This window comes from Tetrao urogallus (assembly GCF_951394365.1).
Source record: "Tetrao urogallus genome assembly, chromosome: 2".
In the NCBI taxonomy this organism is placed as follows: domain Eukaryota; kingdom Metazoa; phylum Chordata; class Aves; order Galliformes; family Phasianidae; genus Tetrao; species Tetrao urogallus.
This window is the reverse complement of record NC_136814.1, coordinates 30,557,067-30,577,651: the sequence shown is the minus strand read 5'-3', so window position 1 is coordinate 30,577,651 and position 20,585 is coordinate 30,557,067. Positions and strand designations below refer to the sequence as shown.

General features: G+C 39.7%; 1 protein-coding gene across 1 annotated transcript in view; it reads left to right on the top strand.

Moving 5' to 3' along the window:
- Positions 1–14,052, top strand: part of LTBP1 (latent transforming growth factor beta binding protein 1) — a gene marked incomplete at both ends in the record, with an annotated part of 180,805 nt that extends 166,753 nt beyond the window's left edge. The window contains 4 exons of the mRNA XM_079550558.1: positions 718–888; positions 10,392–10,514; positions 12,529–12,678; positions 13,883–14,052. Of these exons, the coding sequence (XP_079406684.1) occupies positions 718–888; positions 10,392–10,514; positions 12,529–12,678; positions 13,883–14,052 (614 nt within the window). The remainder of the gene's footprint in view (positions 1–717; positions 889–10,391; positions 10,515–12,528; positions 12,679–13,882) is intronic.
- Positions 14,053–20,585: the final 6,533 nt, after the last annotated feature.

The following is a 20,585-nucleotide window of genomic DNA, read 5'->3' as shown; positions in this document are numbered from 1 at the left end:
AACGGTTCATTCTGATGCTATTGCTAGTCATGTAAGAAAAGTAAAATAACCCTTATTGAAGGTTCATTCCAGTAATTCTCCAAATATTCACCACTGTCCAAACACTGCTTTTTTGTTTTTTAGATCTATGCAAACTTCCAAGCTGAGTCAGTGCTAAGCATTCAGCAATATTCCTCCTCTCTCAAGTGTCCACCTACCACCAGTATTTCCTATTAAACCCTGTCCCTCAGTACAGCATCTAAATTTTTCCTGAATACTTCCAGGAATGGTGACTCCACCATGTCCCCAGGCAGCCCGTTCCAGTGCCTGACCACTCTTTCAGAGAAGAAATTTTTCCTAAAACCGATCTGAATCTCCTTGGCACAACTGGAGACCATTCCCTCTAGTCCTATAATTAATTATTAGTAATTATTGTTAACTGTTAATAATTACTAATAATTATTATCATTAATGAATGGTTATTTCCTTTGGAAATTTTAGTTTTTGTGTATTCTGTGTCTAATAATGCCATTGAAAAATCAAAATCTCAAGGGATGAGTCACCAAGCACTTAAAAATGCTTAAATTTGTATTTAGTAAAGTCCGTCTTGTCGTGGATTCACGAGCAGTAAAGCTAGGTTAATCTCTAGTGTGTATTTACAGAACTCTGCATTATGCCAGTATCTATTTTTTAAACAATAGTGCTGCAAATATGATGTAATACTGTCTTCTCCATCAGAACAAACTGAAGAAACTGAGGTCTACCAGGATCTTTGCTGGCAGCATCTAAGTGACGATTTTGTCTGTAGTCGACCTCTGGTTGGAAAGCAGACTACATACACCGAGTGCTGCTGCTTGTATGGTGAAGCCTGGGGCATGCAGTGCGCCTTGTGTCCGATGAAAGAATCAGGTAAGGAAATGAACATTTCCATTCTTGGAACAAACTCTGGCATGTGTAATCTCTTGCATCTATACCTGGGCTAATAATGAATAAAAAACCCACAACCCTTCAAAAGCTAATGGAAATTGTTCTCCCTAAATAAGGGGAAGCCATTATGGTCCAGATTTGGAAAATGTACTGCTTTTATTTTTTGGAATCTATTGGACCCACTTCTTTTGGGTGAATCTCTCAGTGACTGGCAGTGTAGGACCCTGGTGAAGATAGGAGGGCATCTTAAGAGTAGCAGAATTCCTTACCACGAAAGAGAAATTAAAAGCTACCTCTGAAAAGATACACATAGTTCATGTGCACACATGCTAATACTCAGCAGGCTACATAAATGATTCCAATTTTTGTTGCAGGTATTACACATACAGATATATTTTCAGTGTGATGTTCTGCCAGACTGGCTGCAAATGGATGTTTGCTTGATAAGGGTCTGCTAAATAGTGGTTTCAAATCACTAAATCAAAGAAATTGTTGTTATTATATGGTTACATGCTTGCTTATTATGAAATGTTTAGAGAAGCAATTTAAGATAGGTAAGGGAAATGAAGTACAATAAGGACTAAAGGATTTCCAAGGATGTTAAAGAGTGTTTTAGAGCACAAACTGACTAGCAGGTCATATTTTTTTATGACTACATTTTGGTTTAGCGTTTAGAAATTAGACATTGTTCCAGGATACTTCAAGTAGAAACTATGTCTTGTGGCGAGTACAAAAGCTAAACAGATGTAGAGATATGTTGTTACTGACACAGACATTTTCTGTGAGCTGAAAACTGGAGAAGAGACCCCCTAGAAGCAACAAAGTTGTATGTCAGCACATGAGGTGATACATCTGTACCTTTAACAGCCCTGGTATTATAGAATCTGGTACCACAATAACTTGTATGCAATCACTGTAACTTCTTCCATATAAACTATTGAAGTGCTTAGTTTGGATGTGACTTTCTTACAAAGTGTCTTTCAGTAACATGGTTCAAAGTACACAGAAGAGCTTATCAAAGTACTAATGGAGCTGTGTTCTTGTCTGCCTGGGTTTTATCTTTTTAGAATTCACTTGCAAGTTCCTTGAACTGTTCATATACATCTTTCTGTGTTTGAGTTTGCTTTGGAAGTACAGCAACTGGAAAAAAAAAAAAAATCTGACTTTGGTGTTGGCCAGAATAACTACTGGTTAATGCTCACTCTTCTTCAGGAGACTGAAGAAGAAAAACAGTATGACATAAGCTGGACGTGTACAGAATGAAATTACTACATTGGCTAGAATAACAATTGAAATGGAATGAGAAAAGAAAAAAAAAAAACACAAGGCAATAATTCATGGTGAGAATTGTTGCGTTGACCTGGAGCTCCTCAGATGGAAAGACAGAGCAGAATAAAGTAGAGTAAACCTGAAAAAGAACAGAGAACTACCACGATGGTCATGGTATGGAGAACCCATCTTAAAAGGGTAAATGGAAAAAGACAGACTTAAATGCAGAATAAGGGTTGTAAATGGTAAGGCTCTGCTATATCAACATCATAGATAAGTCCCACTAGCTTTTAAATAACGGTATCCATGTAAGATAATGAGGGAACAAATTCAGTTCGAACATATTTAGACTTGAAATTAGATCGGTTTTAATCCATCCAGAATCCACAGGATTCTGGAGCAGAAACCCTGTGACAACAGCAGGATGCAGATCCCAACTAACTAGAAAGGACATGAGTAGTTCTTTAAAGAAATGATATGAAGGATCACGATGGATAACAAAATGCCAGAAGTCACTTGGATGATCCTCAAAGCTGAAGAGCACTGCAAAATATCTGCCTTAAATGAAAGTACGAGGCATACTTCGATCTCAGACTACTTAAATTGGATTGGAATATAGAGAGTTAAAAAGAACAAAAGCATACTGAATCTTTAGTATGTAAAAAAAAACCAGCATTCCTTAGTGTAGGTGGTACATGCTCATGTGTCCTTGCACATGTGCACGTGCACACACACAAACCTGGAAACCTTCTCCGTTTTCAGGAACATTTACCAAGAAAAATTTGAAGCTGACTGAACTGAATAAATGATTCATTTGACATGTCTTCAGTTTGTAGCACTTAAAGTGATATCATTGGCTCAAGAGAGTGCTTTCACACCTCTGGGCTAGCAGGTCACAGGTTCAGGTCCTGGGTGGGGAACCTGGAATTTCTCCATTTTTAAATAGCTGTGTATTGTGTTGGCCAAATTTACTACTGAAGGTGTTTGCTTATTTTCCAAGTTAGGGGCGTTCTGAAGATTTGTGACACATGAAAAAGAAGACATGGGGATGCATTACCACTGACAGACTTTTACCATGAAATGGATTAGATAACTAGATCATTCGCTGATCTGTGGTTTCTTCTTACATTATCTATACTCTGCCTATATAACTTACATAAGATTTACAGTTAAGGACATAAATATAATTATTTTAATTATCTTATACCCAAGGATCTAGATGTTGCAGTTAGAAGGAAATACAGAGCTACAGCTATGAGTGATAGAATGTTAAGCACCTTCTAAAACAAATGCATATGGTGTCCCAGCCTTTTCTGAAAGCACTTGAAATTTTCATTACAAGATTTAAACTTCCTGTTTGAATCAGATCCAGCATAGAAACAGTGGGGAGATAAAGAGTTGATCCACATAAATGAAAAAGAAATCCATCCATTCATCAGCATGAAATTTATGTAGTTGCTCACATTCTTGAAAACTACTGATGGGGATTTTCCTACCTTCTGGTGCTTGATCAAACAACTACCCCTGAAAATGACGCTGTGTATTTGGAGACTGAGACAAAAAGAATTAGCAATAGTTTAAGTATTGCAACTGAGCAGCAACATATTACCAGAGGTAAGGCTAGTAAGTATTTTGAAGGCACCACCAAGGAATAAACTAAAAATACTAATTCAAATTCCTGACAAAAATAGTGCAAACATCAAATATAGTGATGTGATTGAATGTATCTTATTTGCATTAACAATTTTGCAGGATAGGCCTTCTTGTCATTAAAAGAAGGAAGCAAGGACAGGTTGATTCCAATTATATTGCTTCTAACATTACAATCTTATGATATCATTATGTTACAGAAAAAGACTTTCAATGTTTGCATCCAATACCAAAGTCGTGAAAATTTAAAAGTTTTGGTTCTTTTCCTGGAATTACTGCAATCTTAAGCTGTACTTGCCCAAAGAACTTTCAGTTATTGTCGTCAAGAAACTTTTGAGTTTCTTAAAAACCCATTTGAAGTTTTAAATATCGCTTGCAATCTCTAATAATTGACAGATTGATGAAGTTTGCGAAAGTGGGTATTTTTGTTTTAGATAACAAAAGTAAAGCATCCATTCCTTAAAAAGCCTGTCAGCCAACCTGCCTTCAGATGCTCTGCTTCTTCACTCAATTTACTGTTAGTGTTGTGAAGACCCAACAGTTTCCATATGGAGTGCATGCTCTAGTAATTGGCATCAAGACAGACTCCAATGGGTTTAACAGCTGGGTCAAAGTATCCCTGCCAGAAAACGGAGAAATAGGCCAAGACTGAAAAAAATCTGGAATCCAGAATTAGGCCATAGACATCTCATGCTAACCTGAACATGTAACACCCGCATTAAAAATCTGCTGAGACTCCAGAAGCTCTTGTGAGACTCTTATGGGATGGAAATGAATGTTAGGCAAGGTGTGTTGTTTCATGGTACAGTAAGTTTGAAGGGAGGGGATAGAAGTTAGAAAATGTGGAGTAAGGAAGTGTGTCAGGGTCAGTGTTTAATTTAAGGAGACTGTCTGTTTTTATATTTGTAAAATGTTTTCCAGAAACCTGCCTAGGACTTTGTTTTTTGCAGTGCAGTACCTCCTTTGCTTCGGTAAGCAGCTTAGGATGCTAGGAAGGTGGAGTTAATGCCCCTGAACTAAAGATATGCCAGCCTGTTAAGGGGGATGTCTTCTCTTCCTGTATGTAGGTAGCTGCCAAGAGAAGTTCTGATATGGAAAAAGGTGGTAGGACTGGGGCTCTGCATTTCTTACAGACATTTTAATAACTATTTACTGAGGATGAGGATACATTGCTGCATCTATAGCAAAATATATAGTGTATAAAACTTGGTGGTCTGACTACCAAGATAATGTCATTAGGACATTCGTGCAACTGTAGAGAATACTGCTGTTCCATTTTTCAGCCTGCTTACCTGTTTAAACTTACACTTTTTCAGCATTTTACTCTGACATTTCGTGGGTACGCATTTTAACTGGAACCATTTTATGTTTAGAAGATCTACAGAAATAGCAATGAAAACTCCACTCACTAGATGTTACAGGAGTTTATACTTTCCTAACAGGAAGTGCCTACGTCCATGCAGGGAGGCTGGAACTAGTTGGCTTTAAGGTCTCTTCCAACTCCAACCATCCTACAATTCTCTGATTGTTTTTTGTGTTATCAGAAACTGCTGAAGACCTGTGCTACACTTAAAGTTTCTCTTTATCTCCACTGTAGTATAGGCAAAGCCCAGACTACTGAGAGAACTACCGAGGGCAGTGGCTAACGTGAGTCATCTGGAGTGTTATGTAGGAGAATGTAGGATTCCTCTTGGCCAATTTCATGCTTTTTATACAGAAAACCTACATGTGTTTCAGCCCTACCAGCTTCCCATTCCACCAGAAAGAAGAAGTAAGCACCCTGATGGTTAGATTTGTCTGACCTATTCCAGACATCTACTTCAGAATGAGATGGTGTCCTAAAAGTAGTTATGTCTTTCAGTGGACTAAGAAGGAGCACTGGATGACTAACTCAGGTGCAGACCATGGAGATGCCTACACATGATGGTTGAACTTCATGGCTTCTGGCAGAACACATTATTTGGATTGCATTTTTGTGGCAAGGAACTTTGTGTATCCTTCGTAAACATTGAGTTAGTTCTGGGCTGAGCTTCCATATTATGAGAACATGTTTTTCCCTCTGAGTTCTGGCTGGTGCCCCTCATGAAGATCTTGAAGTACAAGGGAAACCAATGTGTATAAACGATGAGTTTCCATCTGTACTCTTTCAAGATGGTAAAGATCAGCAGGGAGGCACTGGATTGATTTCTGGAGATCATTGTTCATCTTTCCATTTAGGATGGCATGCTTCCTTTCTGGTAAGGATCCTGGACAAATGAATTACCTTTGGGGCACAGAAAATAGTAGTGATTGGGTCTTGAATATTTAAAGTCTTATGCTCCATTGTGCAGATTTTTGGCTGCTTTCATTTCTGTCAATGATTTTCAATGTTTTTTTCTGAAGTGTAGCAGAATAACTTTGGAAGGGTTTTGCTCATGGAATTCCATGCATATATGAAAGTCAGCAAGGAGTCAGAAGGCCATTTGCAAAGCTGTGGCAGAAACACTCTGACTTTTAACAATCTACCACAAGCAGTAGGAGAAAAGCTTGTTTTAGGAAATATGAGCAGCCTCAGATGAGGAACATAAGGAAGATTTTAATATCATGAGGTTGGTACTTCCTTCAATTTTAACCAGAGCTTTATATCCACTGAGAGTTTTCCTCAGCAATTTCAATTAGAGTTTCTTCATGCAAAGACATGGTCTGTCATGAAAAGTCCTAGTACCCTTCATGTTTTCTTGAGTACCAAGAGTTGTAGCATATATATGAATGCAGTCTACCACAAACCTCAGCATCTGTTTGTGAAAGATGTTGATAAAATTATCTAAATTGTCAAAGAGCACAGTCTAAAGGTACTACAGAAATATTTTCAGCTTCAGTTCACAAGTGATGCAATCTCCTGAGACAGCAGAAACTCAGCCTATTCAGACTGATGTCCAGAAGCTCTGATTGGGAAGGTACCTTCATTACATGTAATACATGTTTTGTTAGCTTTGTCCTTCCCTCCAGTAACGTCTTCCATAGTCGATCTGTTGCATTTTTAAATAACATGAAGGGATTGCCATGATGTTGATAGCCTTGGCTGCTTTTTAGTTTGTGCAATGATGACAGTTCTAAGAAGCTGGAAGAGAAATAAAGCTTGCTTTATAGGCAGGAGGGAGGACTGGCTGTGGTTCAATCACGGTTATGTCGAGAAACGCTTTTTTAATATAGTATTTTGTCTTAGATGCATGAAATAGGGAATGTTTTTTCTGACTAGAGAGTTTAGTATTTCTATGACTCCAGGTGCAAGCAAAGCCCACACAAGCTTGCGCAGTTACAACTTTATGCAAATTATATGTGCAGCTGCATTTGTGCTAACAAGAATCTCAAAGCGGTCCATCCATCCCTTTTATGTTCTGTCGTCTTGTCAGCCCAGCTTTCACCACCAATTATGGCTAATATCTGTGCCAGTATGCATGAGCATCTAGCTGTAATCCCATAACGTATTTGTTTTATGTGCATGCATCTGCCTTAGAAAATGTCCTTTATGATTTTGGAAGCATAAATCAGCTTCCTTTTATGATAGCTCTGCTATGTTATACAATAAGCTGTCTCAATGCTTCATATCAGTGTTGTGAGAAAAACACAGAAAAACATGAGGCAACACAGATTAACTCCTTTTAATTGCCCCTTGTAACAGTAGTTGCATCATTATTGCTGATCGCAGCCAGAAGATGAGCTAGCAGAGAAAATGAATCTGTGTGAAAAAAGTTCTAGCATTGACTGTGATTATAGAAAACACTTTTTTCCATCATTTTATATGAAAGACTATTTTGAAAGCGAGCATTAATTTCTATGACAGCTGAAATGTTTTTGTAATTCAGAGGTTGTTACAGATTGCTCCTTGTTCTCTGCCTCCCTCCTGCCTTCATGATGTCATCCTCCTCCAGACATCTCCCCGGGGCAGCATCATGCTGTTCACTCATTTGTACACTTGCTGCAGCTTTCTGTGCACTGTTCATATGTCTTCACCAAAGTATCTTATAGCACTTTGTTTTAAATTGCTTCCCTGGGAAATTGTGACCAGCGCAGTGCGGTGACCCAAAATATATTTTTAATTGGAACTGTAGGAACATAGCATAGCAAGGGGAAAAGTTTAAAACAACAACAATTATACATACACATCTGTCTTGCAGTAACTATCATCCTGTAACTATCATGCTGTTCTATCATCCAAAGAGGGAATGTAAAGGCATCCAAGTCTCTAACTAACTTTGATTCAAAACGCCAGTTCTCAAGATTTTCCATAGCATATCCCTCCTAAGAGCCTTCCAATCTTTGTACTTTCCTCTCTGCCCACCCTTTCCTTCCCTAGGGAGAAAAGCAAGTACAACTACATGGTGCATTTGGTTACTGGTCCTGAGTTTCTTATGATTTCTTAGGTGGCTTGCTGTTGCTCTCCTTGGTTTTATCTAGTAGCTGAATCAACAATTACTTGGACAATTAAAAAGAGCATACAGTACACAAAGGTTATTATAGGTAATTTTGAAGACATCACAGTATGTATCAAAAAAAGCGTGTACATTCTATATGCGTACTATAGATTTATACATTGTAAAGTTAAGACTACTTAAATGCTTTGCAAGCTTCTGTACTAGAACTGTATATACAGGTAATATATGGACTATTAAGGATCAGATTACATTAACAAATGGTTAATTAAGCATGATGGACTCCAAGAGTTTAACAGAGTATTACAGTTGTAAGTATAGCCTTGTGGAAGACATTGATACAGTTAAAACTCATTGTAACAAAGGCAAATCTTACAGTAAGCTCTAAGACAACTCTTCATCATTTTGTTGCTGCTAATTTAGTTATAATGAGACCTAAAAATGCAGACATTTCACGTGACCGGCAAAGTATCAGTAGTTCAGCATAAAAGAATGGAAGAGTCAGTCTGAGATGACAACCCAGCTGTTCCTGTACTTTGAAGTAAAATGAGGGGAAAGGAAAAAATAAGGTGTTTCTGGTAACAACTGTTAGAACTGATCGTTATTATAGTAACTCAGTGGGAAGCTGTGCATTAAGGAATGTGGGTAACATTATATACCAAGGTTTTTTTTATGCTGGCTGTGTTTTGTTTGAGTACCATGGGATATCTCCGTTGGGCAGTGTCCTTTTTTACCTGGGTGAGGAGGAGAGGATTGTTCAGGTATACAGAGTACTGTGTCTAAATATAATATAAAGGAGCAAAATGGAGAAAACCCTCGCACTTGGAGCAGAAGGTGGTTGAGGTTTAGAAGGATTTCTAAGTAGCATTCTGCAGACGTGGGCTGGAACCCAGTGGCAGTTTTACAAAATGCAATGACAAGCTCTGCACTCAGTATAGTGTTTTACATTCACAAGAGCCGAGTTGCTGGCCACAGAATTCAAGCAGACTTTTGAGCACCTTATTCTTTTTGGTACAGTGTGAAGCCATCCCATGTGAAGGAGATGATAGTACCTAGGAAAACCAGAAGACAGTGCTGAGCAGCAAAAGGGGCTGTCCTCTGGGCTGTCTGGAGGCAGTCTGGATATATCCAACTATTTGCTGTCTGGGACAGTTCAACACAGCATGAGGTTTCTGGCTTTGTAACCATCTGCAATTCTTGGATTTTGTATCTACTTAGGGCTTTTTTTCCTCTCTCTCTTTTTGGTGGTTTTCGTTCCCGTCCTTACTCTGCCTGATTCTCAGAACACCAGGCAATCTTCACAGAAACAGATGCTAAATAGTCTGTAGCAAGCGTAAGGGAGCACCTGGATTACTGGATTTTAACAGAGTTTCCAGTCTCAAATAAGTTACCATTTACTAAAAATACTGGAGACAAACTGAGGGAGCACAATAAATCAAAAAAAAAAAGAAAATCAAACTCTGTACACCAGCATTTCAGACTCTGACACCTAAAATGAAGAGCTGCTTTGGTATGTTTTCGCTCAAGAGGCAGAATTTCAGTGTAGCTATTTCTCCCATACATTTCCTCTTGCCCTGTCAGGTTTGCAGCCAAAGCAGACCTTGAACAGCATTAACAATTAAGCCTGTGGTTTGAAGAATGGTTTGCAAAGGAGTGCATGCTATTTTGGAAGGGTTTTTATTCTGTGATTTCTGCAGGTTGGCTGGCACTGCCAGAAATACAGCTTCTTTTGCTTCCTTTGGGATGTCTTCTGCTAGCAGACAAGGACTGGGAGAGCCTTTATTAAACCAGCAAAGAGCATAAGCATAGCTAGTTCTGGTCAGGGGTGCACTGGCAGTGGGACACACAGCATCCCTCAGCTCAAGGCAAGAGCAGACCAGAAGAACATGACCCATAACTTTTGGTGCAGTTACTGACTGAAATCTATCCCTGGCGTTATCCCATTATGACTTAATAGTCTGTATTTGGCTCGTTACATTTTAATGACATTCTTCTTGAAGAGACAGTGCTTTGTGGGAATCGCAGATTTATGGTGTTTCTAGGAAGATAAGTTTATTTCCAGCTAATATGAGCCACAATACACTGCGACTAATGCAACGCAGACTGTGTTACAAGTGTGATTAGTTTTATATCCTCTTTTCTTTCTCCCCTCAGAGGATTATGCCCAGCTGTGCAACATTCCTGTTCCAGGATCTCGACGGCCATATGGACAAGATGCTTTGGTTGACTTTGAGGAGCACTACACTCCAGAAACTAATCCATACTTCATTGAAGATCGTAAGCAAGTTTCTCTGTTATGTAAAATGCTTGAAATGAGGGTTGTAACTTGGATTATTTCCCTGTAGCTGGCTTTATTCTTCTGTTTGCTTCTGAGTAATGTGTCCTATTTATTTTTTAGTTATTCCTATGACATTAGCTTTCAGTCAGGTGTTTTGGTTCAAGAGCCTGTATTGTATAAGAGTCCATTTGGGCTCAGAGTGCAATTTTAATTTTTAATACAGTAGAACATTCTGTGCCAAATGCACTACATTTATATTTACCAACAGATTTACAGCTGAAGGTAGAGAGGAGCGCCAGTTTTCTTTCTCACAAATTAATTTTCCACTGGAGCTTGGGACAGAGTTCTTTGGAGTACATTTAGTTGAAAAGAGACACACATACACACAAAAAAAAAAAAAAAGGGAAAAAGAAAAAAATACCTCCATGCCAGTATTTCATGATTTTCCAGCACAATTCAGATGGAAGAAACGGAGAGCGCGCAAGCTGTTCTCTCTCTGCAGTGAAACTACAGAAAGGATGATCAGAGAGCATGCATGCATACAACCTTCAGGAATGGGCTGCAGGCAGGATGTGAGGGATTGTGTACAACATCTCAGATGTCCTTCAGGAATGTCCAGGCTGTTGATGGATCTGGCCCAGCTTCCTGTTAAGGCCTGAGGGAAATAAATCCTTACAGACCTCAGTATATTCTTCAAAAGCAGCCACTTGGTGTAGGTCCAACATTTTCATCACAGAAAAGTGGTATGTATAGCCGAAGTTGAAGGATATACGTGGAGGATAGTACAAAAGGGCAGAGTAGAAAGAGCAAGGCAGTAGAGAAAAGAGACCCAAGAACCAAGACAGGATGAAATGTATAGAAAAAGACAGAACAAGCAGCGGGAAAGGGAGAGAAATTTATATTGCAAGATGGCTTTGCAAATTGGTTACAACTGTTGTAACAGTGAATAAGTAACCAGGTTTTACATAAACCGATGGTTTGTGCATTCACTCCACTAATCATACGTTATGGGACAGATGGGGAGATGTATTATACTTTGTTCCATTCCAGCCCCAGTTTCACCTCTACTTCTGTGCTATATATTCATTATGCTGGTAGGCCAACAGAGTCTCGCACGCTCCAGCCTTTTTCCTTAGAAGGCCTTTTGATGTGATGGGCTGCCATCTGCAGTCCTGTTACAAACAGCTCGGTGAATTGAAAGCTGGTTGAAAAACTTACGCAGAACTAAGAGGAGCAATTCAGTCTTAAAGAAAATCTCTGAATGTGTAAAAAATGTCTTTTTTTTTTTTTTTTTTTTTTTTTTAAATACATATCCCTCTTTATACATAAATTCATAATGAAACAGGGAGCCTTTGACTACTCACCATTGAGAATTATGACATGGAACGACGGGTAGATTACAAGTATTTGTACTGGCACTGATTGCTGAAGTACCAGCCAAAGAGTTATTAACCAAACCCACAATAGTAAAGCAGTATCTGATTTCTTCTTACTTTCCTTAAGGCAATCGAATTTAAGTATTTCCCCCCATAAGCACACCTCACTTTTCTAGAATACTATTGTAAAGATCTTTTGTCCCAGACTGCACTACCACTGCTTACCTTTGTTTACACAAAAGTTGATATACTTAAATATTAAAATAAAATGTGCAACTGAGAAAACATTGATTTATCCTTTAAAAAATAGACAAAGCATGCCATTTCATTTACCAAAAAAAAAAAAAAAAAAAAAAAGCCAAACCAAAAAGCCAACCCTCAGGTTTTTAAACACAATTTTAAAATACAGCATTCACTAAGTCATTCAGTTTTCATCTTGAAACATCAGAGCGCTTTTCTAGTGCATTTACGACTCCAGATGGTGTAGCTCTGCTAAAGCTGACCTGCATTCTGCAAAGTCAACTCACATTCCAGCAAACCTCCAAGAGAATTTCAGTCTCGCTCTGTGTTTGGGTGTATATATTCATTCAGCAGCGCAATAACTAACTTACTTGTTGCTAATTCTTTCTTCGCTCAGGTTTTCTGAACAGCTTTGAGGAGTTACAAGCAGAGGAGTGTGGTATTCTGAACGGATGTGAAAATGGCCGATGTGTGAGAGTCCAGGAAGGCTACACCTGCGACTGCTTTGATGGTTATCACCTGGACATGGCCAAGATGACTTGTGTTGGTGAGCACAGTGTATTTACTACTTATTCTTCTTTTAGCCTGCCAGTTTTATTCGGTCATTTGACCTAAGCAGAGGCTAAGAAAAAAAAAAAAAAGAAGAGGATACTGATGATTACTGATGTTCTATTAAATATGCCGATTTAATCTTCATTACTGCAAGGGCTACAGAAGTAACTGCGGTGCTGTTCCTCAGCTCGTGACAGCTGTGTTCAGTTAAGAGCCTAGAAATGAAAAGACACACCCTTGTGCAAGGAAGCTTAAACTTGTATCAACAATGCAACACTGTAACACAGAGAGCAAAGCTTTTTCAATAGACAATAGATCTGGATCCAGAGCAGAAGAATAATTTCAGGAGCGAGTTTTTTAAGCAGTTTTTAAGCATTATCTCCCAAATATTCAGATATCCATTTGGCAGGACATTGTACACTAACTCTCACTGATTTCAGCAGTGAAAATAAACAGTCTGTCCTCTCACTCATAAATTAGTCAATCTGCACAGCAGACAACCAGGACATCTAGTGACTGTGTATACAATTAAAAAACAGGGAAAGGTGAAGCGGCAGGTAGAAGATGAAGCAAAACAACCAGCACTTCTCAGCTTACAGCCTATCACAGGGGGTGTGTGCGTATTTGTCAGTGTCCGTGCTAACCCTGCCAGCAGTGTGCTGTGTAATGCGCAGCTTTGGTCTCCTAGGTGTATCATGGTAAGCTTACCTGCTTGCCTTGTAATCTTTAGAACTTTACAGCAAATTGGCCTCCTTAGCTCTGGGTGTTTCAGGCCAAATGCTGCACATTATGGACTACAGGTAATTTGCTGTTCATACCTGTCTTGTTGGCAGCACCAGCAAGGCCTGAAATACTTGCTTTTCAAATACGGATATTATACTAAGAACCAGCAACACCCTTCTTATAAAGCTACTTTCATGCAATCAAGTGGAAACCTGTAAGTGGTTATTGTGTTTTGTGCTTAAGTAATGTAACAATTTAAGGTTTTTAAATACACTGATTTCCTATGGTAACTACCACTTCTTCCCAACAAAAGGTTTGTGTGTTACAGTTTTTGGGCTAGCCTATTACCACCTGGTCTCAACTGAATACATAATTCTCAGTGTCTTCCTACAGCCTACTCTGCTCCTGCGAATGCTGGAAATAAATGTTTTACCTACATGCTGAAGTACGTGTGTTTTGCTGTCCACTTTTTGCAGATGTGAATGAGTGCAATGAGCTGAACAACAGGATGTCTCTCTGCAAGAACGCCAAATGCATTAACACAGAAGGTTCGTACAAGTGTTTGTGTCTCCCAGGGTACGTACCTTCAGACAAGCCAAACTACTGCACACCACTGAACTCAGAACTAGACAGTGAACTGGAGTAGAGGAAAATCTCCATATCCTAAGCCCATATACTCTGCACTGTATAAAGAAAAAGAAGAAAAAGTATTTAACTTGAGAAGAGGAGGCACCAGAGTAGTGAACATAAGGGGAAAAACGCATTAAATATGTGTCAAAGGTGAGACGTGATGGGCTGACTGCTGGTCAGCTTCACTGAAGTGACAGACCAAACCAAATGGACACATTACTCTGTATGAAAGAAATAATCAAGTATATAGTGTGTTCATAAGAAAAAAAATCATTGAAAATAAGCAAAAACAGTGCTGTTATTTTAAACAGAAGAGCTTTAGTTTTCTGTTTCTTTGTTGTTGTTTTTGTTTCTGTTTTGTTTTTACTATTGCTTGATTTAATTTGGCATTTAAATAGTGATGGAAATATTTTATATTACTATGTCATTTTTGATTGTTCAGTTCCTTGCCTACTGTTTCTTCTCAGACCTTTTTTCTGATCAGTACAAATTATTTGATACAGATATTCTTAGGATATTTTATAAGAACTGTTACACAGGGTAATGCTCCTTCTACTCTGGAACATTGGTCAGTGACTTGTTTTAATTTGCCAGTTGTCTGCCCTGTGGAGCAGGCACCATTTGTTTTCAAATGTTTATATACCTTGGAGAAAAGTCCTTGTATTCATTTTGTATTCTGTATGGTTGTTACTGCACTTAAAGTCTCTAGAACCTTTCTTGCCAAGTTCAAAGCTGCTAGTGGACAACATTGGATTCCTTTTGTACATTAAAACAAAAGATTTTAGCTCACGTCTGTATTGTAATGTGTAAATTGAACACGAGAGATCTTGTATGATTACCCTAACATATTAAAGCTGTATATTAAAACTCAATAAAATCACCTTTTTTTTAGAAAAAGCTATTTACTAATTGTAGACTTTTTTATTTCCCTTATTGGTATTTAAGTTACATGAATGTAACCCTAGGGTGTTTACAGTACTAGAATTAACTTACATTGCAGCAGTGCGAGGGAGGTGCCTGGCTGTTTTTCTTCTTCTCATCTTGTTTTAATAAGACCAGAAACTGAGTTAGCTGATGGCTGAAGTTAAGACTTGCAGGGTGAGGATTTCAAACCCAGACCTACAGAAATTGTTTGACTTGGATGTTGTCTTCCATGGAACTTTTCTTGCTACCTGGCTCAGGCGTAATTCCCACTAAGTCTGCGAATCAGGCTCTTCAGTATGATGGCTCAGTTTTCAGAAATAGTTAAGAGAAGAGGGAGAATTTCCTTTTCTTTGCTTGCTGAACTGTACCTTCCCATCAGCTCCATTTTTCAGTGGAAGGACACAAAGATTACCAGACTGACAGATGTTTCACTTCGACCTCCTCTAGAATGAAACAGTTTACTTTGGCAATCCTACAGCAGGTCCTTGTGATGTTTTCCAAATGAAACATTTTTTGTTGCGTCTTTCTGACCTGCCCTGCATTAAGAGGAAAAGGATAAAATGAGACTTTCAAATTGCCTGAAAATTTGATTTTTATTTCTCATTTCACCAAAGAAAAGGAACACTTGTTTCATGTCTGAGTACTTTACAATATTTAGGTCAGTCACAGAACTAAAAATGCTGTACACTGTATCCTTTTAAGTACTAAGCGCTCAGTAGGTCTCGTTAAAGCCCCTGTCCCTGTTCACTGTGGAAGCATGGGTCCTTCTCAGGGCCTCTCCTCTGTAACTGCCAAAGTCTGACACTAGAACAAGTGAAGACGTTGTAGTTTTAAGATCTGACTTGTGAAAAATGAAGGAAACTGTCCCAAATAAAAATGTTAGGGGGTATCTCCAAGGAAGAGACTACTTGCAAAGTATCAAACATATAACTTTATTCTGGAGTTAAGCAGGAGAAGGATGGAGGGCCAGTCTCTCTCCTCAGTCAGAAGAGGAACGCTACAGCTTATCTAAAATTAGAAGAAAAACTACCTGCTTACCTGCTGTGGTTACAGAAAAAGAAGAAAAATCTGATCATGCTAGGAAATGCTGTAGCTAAAGGCCTCATGGTTGTCCTGCTTAAATTTAAATTTTCTACAGCCTATTATCTCCTTAGATTTTCTCAAATAAGAGTGTGAGATACACAGAAATCTCAAAAAACAATATACAGAGTTATAGCTGAGACATACCCACTGAAAACGCTTAACATACTGCTGTGGATTCCTTCGAGTCAACTTCTGTTTAAGGTACTGATGGAAATTCTTCTCTGTGATGACAGTTGAAAATTCACATATGGTGTCTCTTTTTCTCTCCTTATCAATGATGATTTGCCCACAAGAGCTGAGTCCACTACTTCATTAAAAAGAGGCATCCTGAAATTTAAGAGAACACATTCTGTATCTAAGCAGGATTCAGTATTCAGAAACAGTTTCACTAAATCATTGTCCCTCCAGTATGTAGCTCTATAGACTGATCAAATCTGCCTCCAAGGTTACCAGAACCTTCCTTTCATTGAAAGGAGTTTTGCTGGGGCTTATTTCATCCTTCTTTTTTGTGAAAATCCACATATCCTCAAGAAGCAGAGAAATGCCTGAAACAGATGCTCAAGAATTTAAAGTGGAGAAACTGCTTTCTGCACGGTAACAACAGAGAGCTGTACTTCTGAGAACAGAGCAGCTCTTTCACACGCGAAGAAGCTGCACTCTTCTGAAGATCTGTGGCTTTTCCCCAAACTTTTAGCAGCTTCCCATCATCACCACGTTATAGAACTATGCTGTAAGGAGCTGAGTACTTGCACATTAGATTATATTCTCTTTTATATATATCTTTGATAATCCTTGCTAAAAGAAATTCTTCCTGAAAGGTGTTACCCTGAAATCTGGATTAAAGAATTCTATTCTGCATTTGGCTGTCGTGAAATTTCCCAATCTCTCTCCCCTGGATGGCCTCCTCCTGCCTCAGAAATGGGCTGGGCTCATCTGTGAAAGCTGGCTTACACCCCTGTGCTGCCATCACAGCCAGCACTGCAGCCTCAGGCTTCCACATCTCAGTACTGCTCCAACCCTTCCCCAGTTAGGGAGTTAGGATGGCAGTGTGAGTCTCTGCTGCTCCCAGGAGAATCCCAGTGCGACAGCTAAGGAAATGACAGTTAAACTTCAGTACCCTTAAAAGCCTTTGCTTCAGGACAAACACTGTGCGGACCAAGTAATTCTGAGCCAAGGATTGACTCCTTGCTGGTTTATTGCATCTTTTTAAAACAACAAGTTTAGAATAGCCTGGGAGTTTGCCATTCTCAAACAATATACACTCCAAGTCGCTTTGTGACTTCACAGAAAAAACACAAACCCAAGTCATTCCGTGAGCAAAAAACACTAAAACAAAGCCTGTTTTCCTACAGCCCTTCCCCACAGCTCCCCTCAGCAGGCCAGCTCCAGCTCCTTGCATCTTCCTACCCACCAGGCACAGGTCTGCAGCTGGAAGGGCTGGAAGGCCATACGAGCAGTGATGCAGCCACTGCCACGCCAACAGCTGGCCTGCTCACAGCAAGCATCACTGCTTTCTAGCTGTTCATTAAAATGTGAAGGCCTCAAACTACCATCCTTCTGGTCCTCTCTTCCTTAAACGTATAGCTGAAACTGGTCACAGGGTTAAAATCTACCAGTAGCAGTAAGTTCGGGCAGACACTCACTCACTCTGGGTCCAAAAAAAACCCAAACCAACCAGACAACCCATGCCTCAATAAGCTCTTAGCCTATCTGTTGCTGTTATCAGCAGTATACAGCAGAGGTTTTGGTGTGTCCTTCCATCTCCCCTGCCTGACTCAAAGGTGCAGCAGTTGACCCAAACCATGCCTCCAGCTTGGAAATATTCTGGTTCAACAGCCTCATTAAATCTGCACTTATCCATTGCTGACACTACACAAGCCTATTACTTTCTGCATGTTTCTGCCTTTTCCTTTTGCCTCTTTTTACACGTTATTTGACTTAAGACAAAGAGGGAGCCAGAAGCATATCAACCAGCCTAAATTCCATTCAGATCCCAGTGTTTTTCCCATGTTGACTGGCTCCAGGCCTTCAGAAATGCCTTAAACAAAATACAATTGAAGGAATTAAGTGAAATCCAGTTTATGTGAACCCAGATCTTGAGCCCACCTACTTTGCCCCAGTGTAGTGTGACTGGTTCTGGCACTTCACCTGAAAAGCTGCAGGGCTCAGGAATACAATTTCAATTCATAGTTAAATAAACATTTTCTTTACATCGTTAAGAGGAGGGATTGGACACCATGGCTGTGGCCATTTACTGGTTACAAGGGCTGTGGTTTAGGTGAGAACCCTAAAAATACAAAAACCACTAAGTACAATTCCTTGATTCAAGTTTGAGTGCAGCAGTCTGGAACTGATTACAATTTATACCAAATGGCACCAACACTTTTTATACCCATATCAACCCCTTTTTTTTCTTTTTTTCTTTTTTTTTTTTAAATATATAGTCCTTCTCCAGCCAGCCATTTCCTTGCTACAAAAGTGGCGTTACAAGATTGCTGATGTGGTTAAAACTGAATTCTGCTAGCACAGTAGCATTGTAATGGAGCTAAAGAGAACAAAGGCACTATGGCACTGACAGAGGCATTTCACTTAGACACTAGATATGAACAGACACTTTCCTGTCAGGATGCTTGTCAGTGAAAAAATAGCCAAAATTAAAACAGTATTCAAAGTGATCCCTAATATTCCTTGGGAAAAACACTGTCACAGCAGGAAAAATTGCTTGAATTCAACAGACAAAATTGGCAGTCATGAAAATATTCGGCTGCTCAGAGGCAACTGACATAGACAAATTCCTGACTAAGAGAAGTCCCAAAACACTAAGGGCTCCAAACAGTTGTTGTGGACATTAGCTCACAGTGATCCAGTTTGAATCCCTCACTGCCCCTGGACGGATGTCCACACGGCAGCTGTGGCAGCAGAGAGAATCCTGGCTTTGGCAATCCCTCCCAGTTTTTCAAAGGGAAAGGTGATAGATCCCAGTAGAGCATGGCATGGGCCGGACCTGGCCACCAACAAGTACCACAGCATGCCTTTAAAGTACACACCAAACTTAAAAACCCCACTGCTGCCTCTTAAAGAGACTACAGTATTGTTCTTCAGCAATGCCACCCACTTTGAAGAGCAGTTTGTTCTTGCTGTGGGGACTAACACCAAGCTGGCCAAGGGAGCCATTCAAGCAAAATAAATAAATAAATAAATAAATAAAAAGGTGAATTTGCCTTATATGAAATCATTATTTTCACTCCTGAAATCATAATTTGTTATTTGTATGGTCTTTTCCTATCAGAAGATCTGAAATCTATGTGAATGAGGAAAATGAGCAGTTTGCTGAAGACTTCCCTTTGAGTGACAACAGTGTCAGCTTGTTAGAGAACAACAGCAGCCTTGGAAAATGCCAAGGACTGGGCTCCAGTCACTGCATTTACAGCAGGAGAACCACAAAACCTGGAGCCTCCTGGGTCACTGCTCCATAGCCAGCAAAGGCTGTGTTTGTACACCAAGCAGGGAATACAGCCCTGCACCTCAGCAGCTGTGTAGCCTCACCAAACTCTGAATCTTGCCGTGCCTGAAGTGGAATATTATACTAGAGACCTCCAGAGGTCCCTTCCAAACTACATTTTTTCCATGTCAAGAGGACATGATCTGATATAGCAGCCTCTGTGCCCTAACCCTATGTAAGACAGGCAACCTGACAGAAAGGATGTGAAATGGGGACTGGAATTAGATAATCTTTAAGATCCCTTCCAACCCAAGCCGTTCTATAATTCTATAATGCTCTTCCCCTTCCTCTCCCACATCTGAGAAAGTGCCAGGAGTCTGCCTTTCACTCTGGGGAAGACACAGATCTGCTCATCCCACTTCAGCAGTATCCTGTCCTGAAGGAGCATTACGCACTATGTACATGAAGAGTTAAGCAGCAATCTCAGGTTAGAAGGAAAGTTCTGCAGTGAAGCCTTTGTCCTAACGAAAGGCAAAGAGGAGAGAGGAAATTTGGGTATTTTTATTACTTTCTATGCTGATTTTCCTTTCCCTGAAAGTCATGCTTCTCCACACACTGCTTTCCATTAGTTCTAAACCAGAGGGGATGAAGAGGATACTGTTAGCCAGCATGGAAAATTTCTACGTGACATTTTCAGCATCACCTCCAATCCCTATCTAGCTATGCTGCCAGGACCCATTCCAGACTGGACTTTCCAAAGCACTCCAGATTGACTTAGCTTGTTTTCCCACCAAAGCCTGTGGCACCTCCATGGAGTTCAGTTCAGTGGCTGTGCCAGTCTCTTCTGAAAAATCCCACTATGAGTGTTTGATGAGGAATGTCTCCTGCAGGAAAGATTTGAGTACAGCTAAGCAATAATGTTATTTTTTTCACAATAGAAGTTTCATTTATGCCACTTCTCATCCAGGAGATAACTGCCCCAAAGGGTGGGTAGGATCTGTTCCAGTATCCCCAGCCAAAGACAGTCTGTTTCCACCTTAAAATTAAGTCAATTTTCCAGTCATTTCAGTGGTCCCTCTTGTGCTACAAGTGGGCACTGT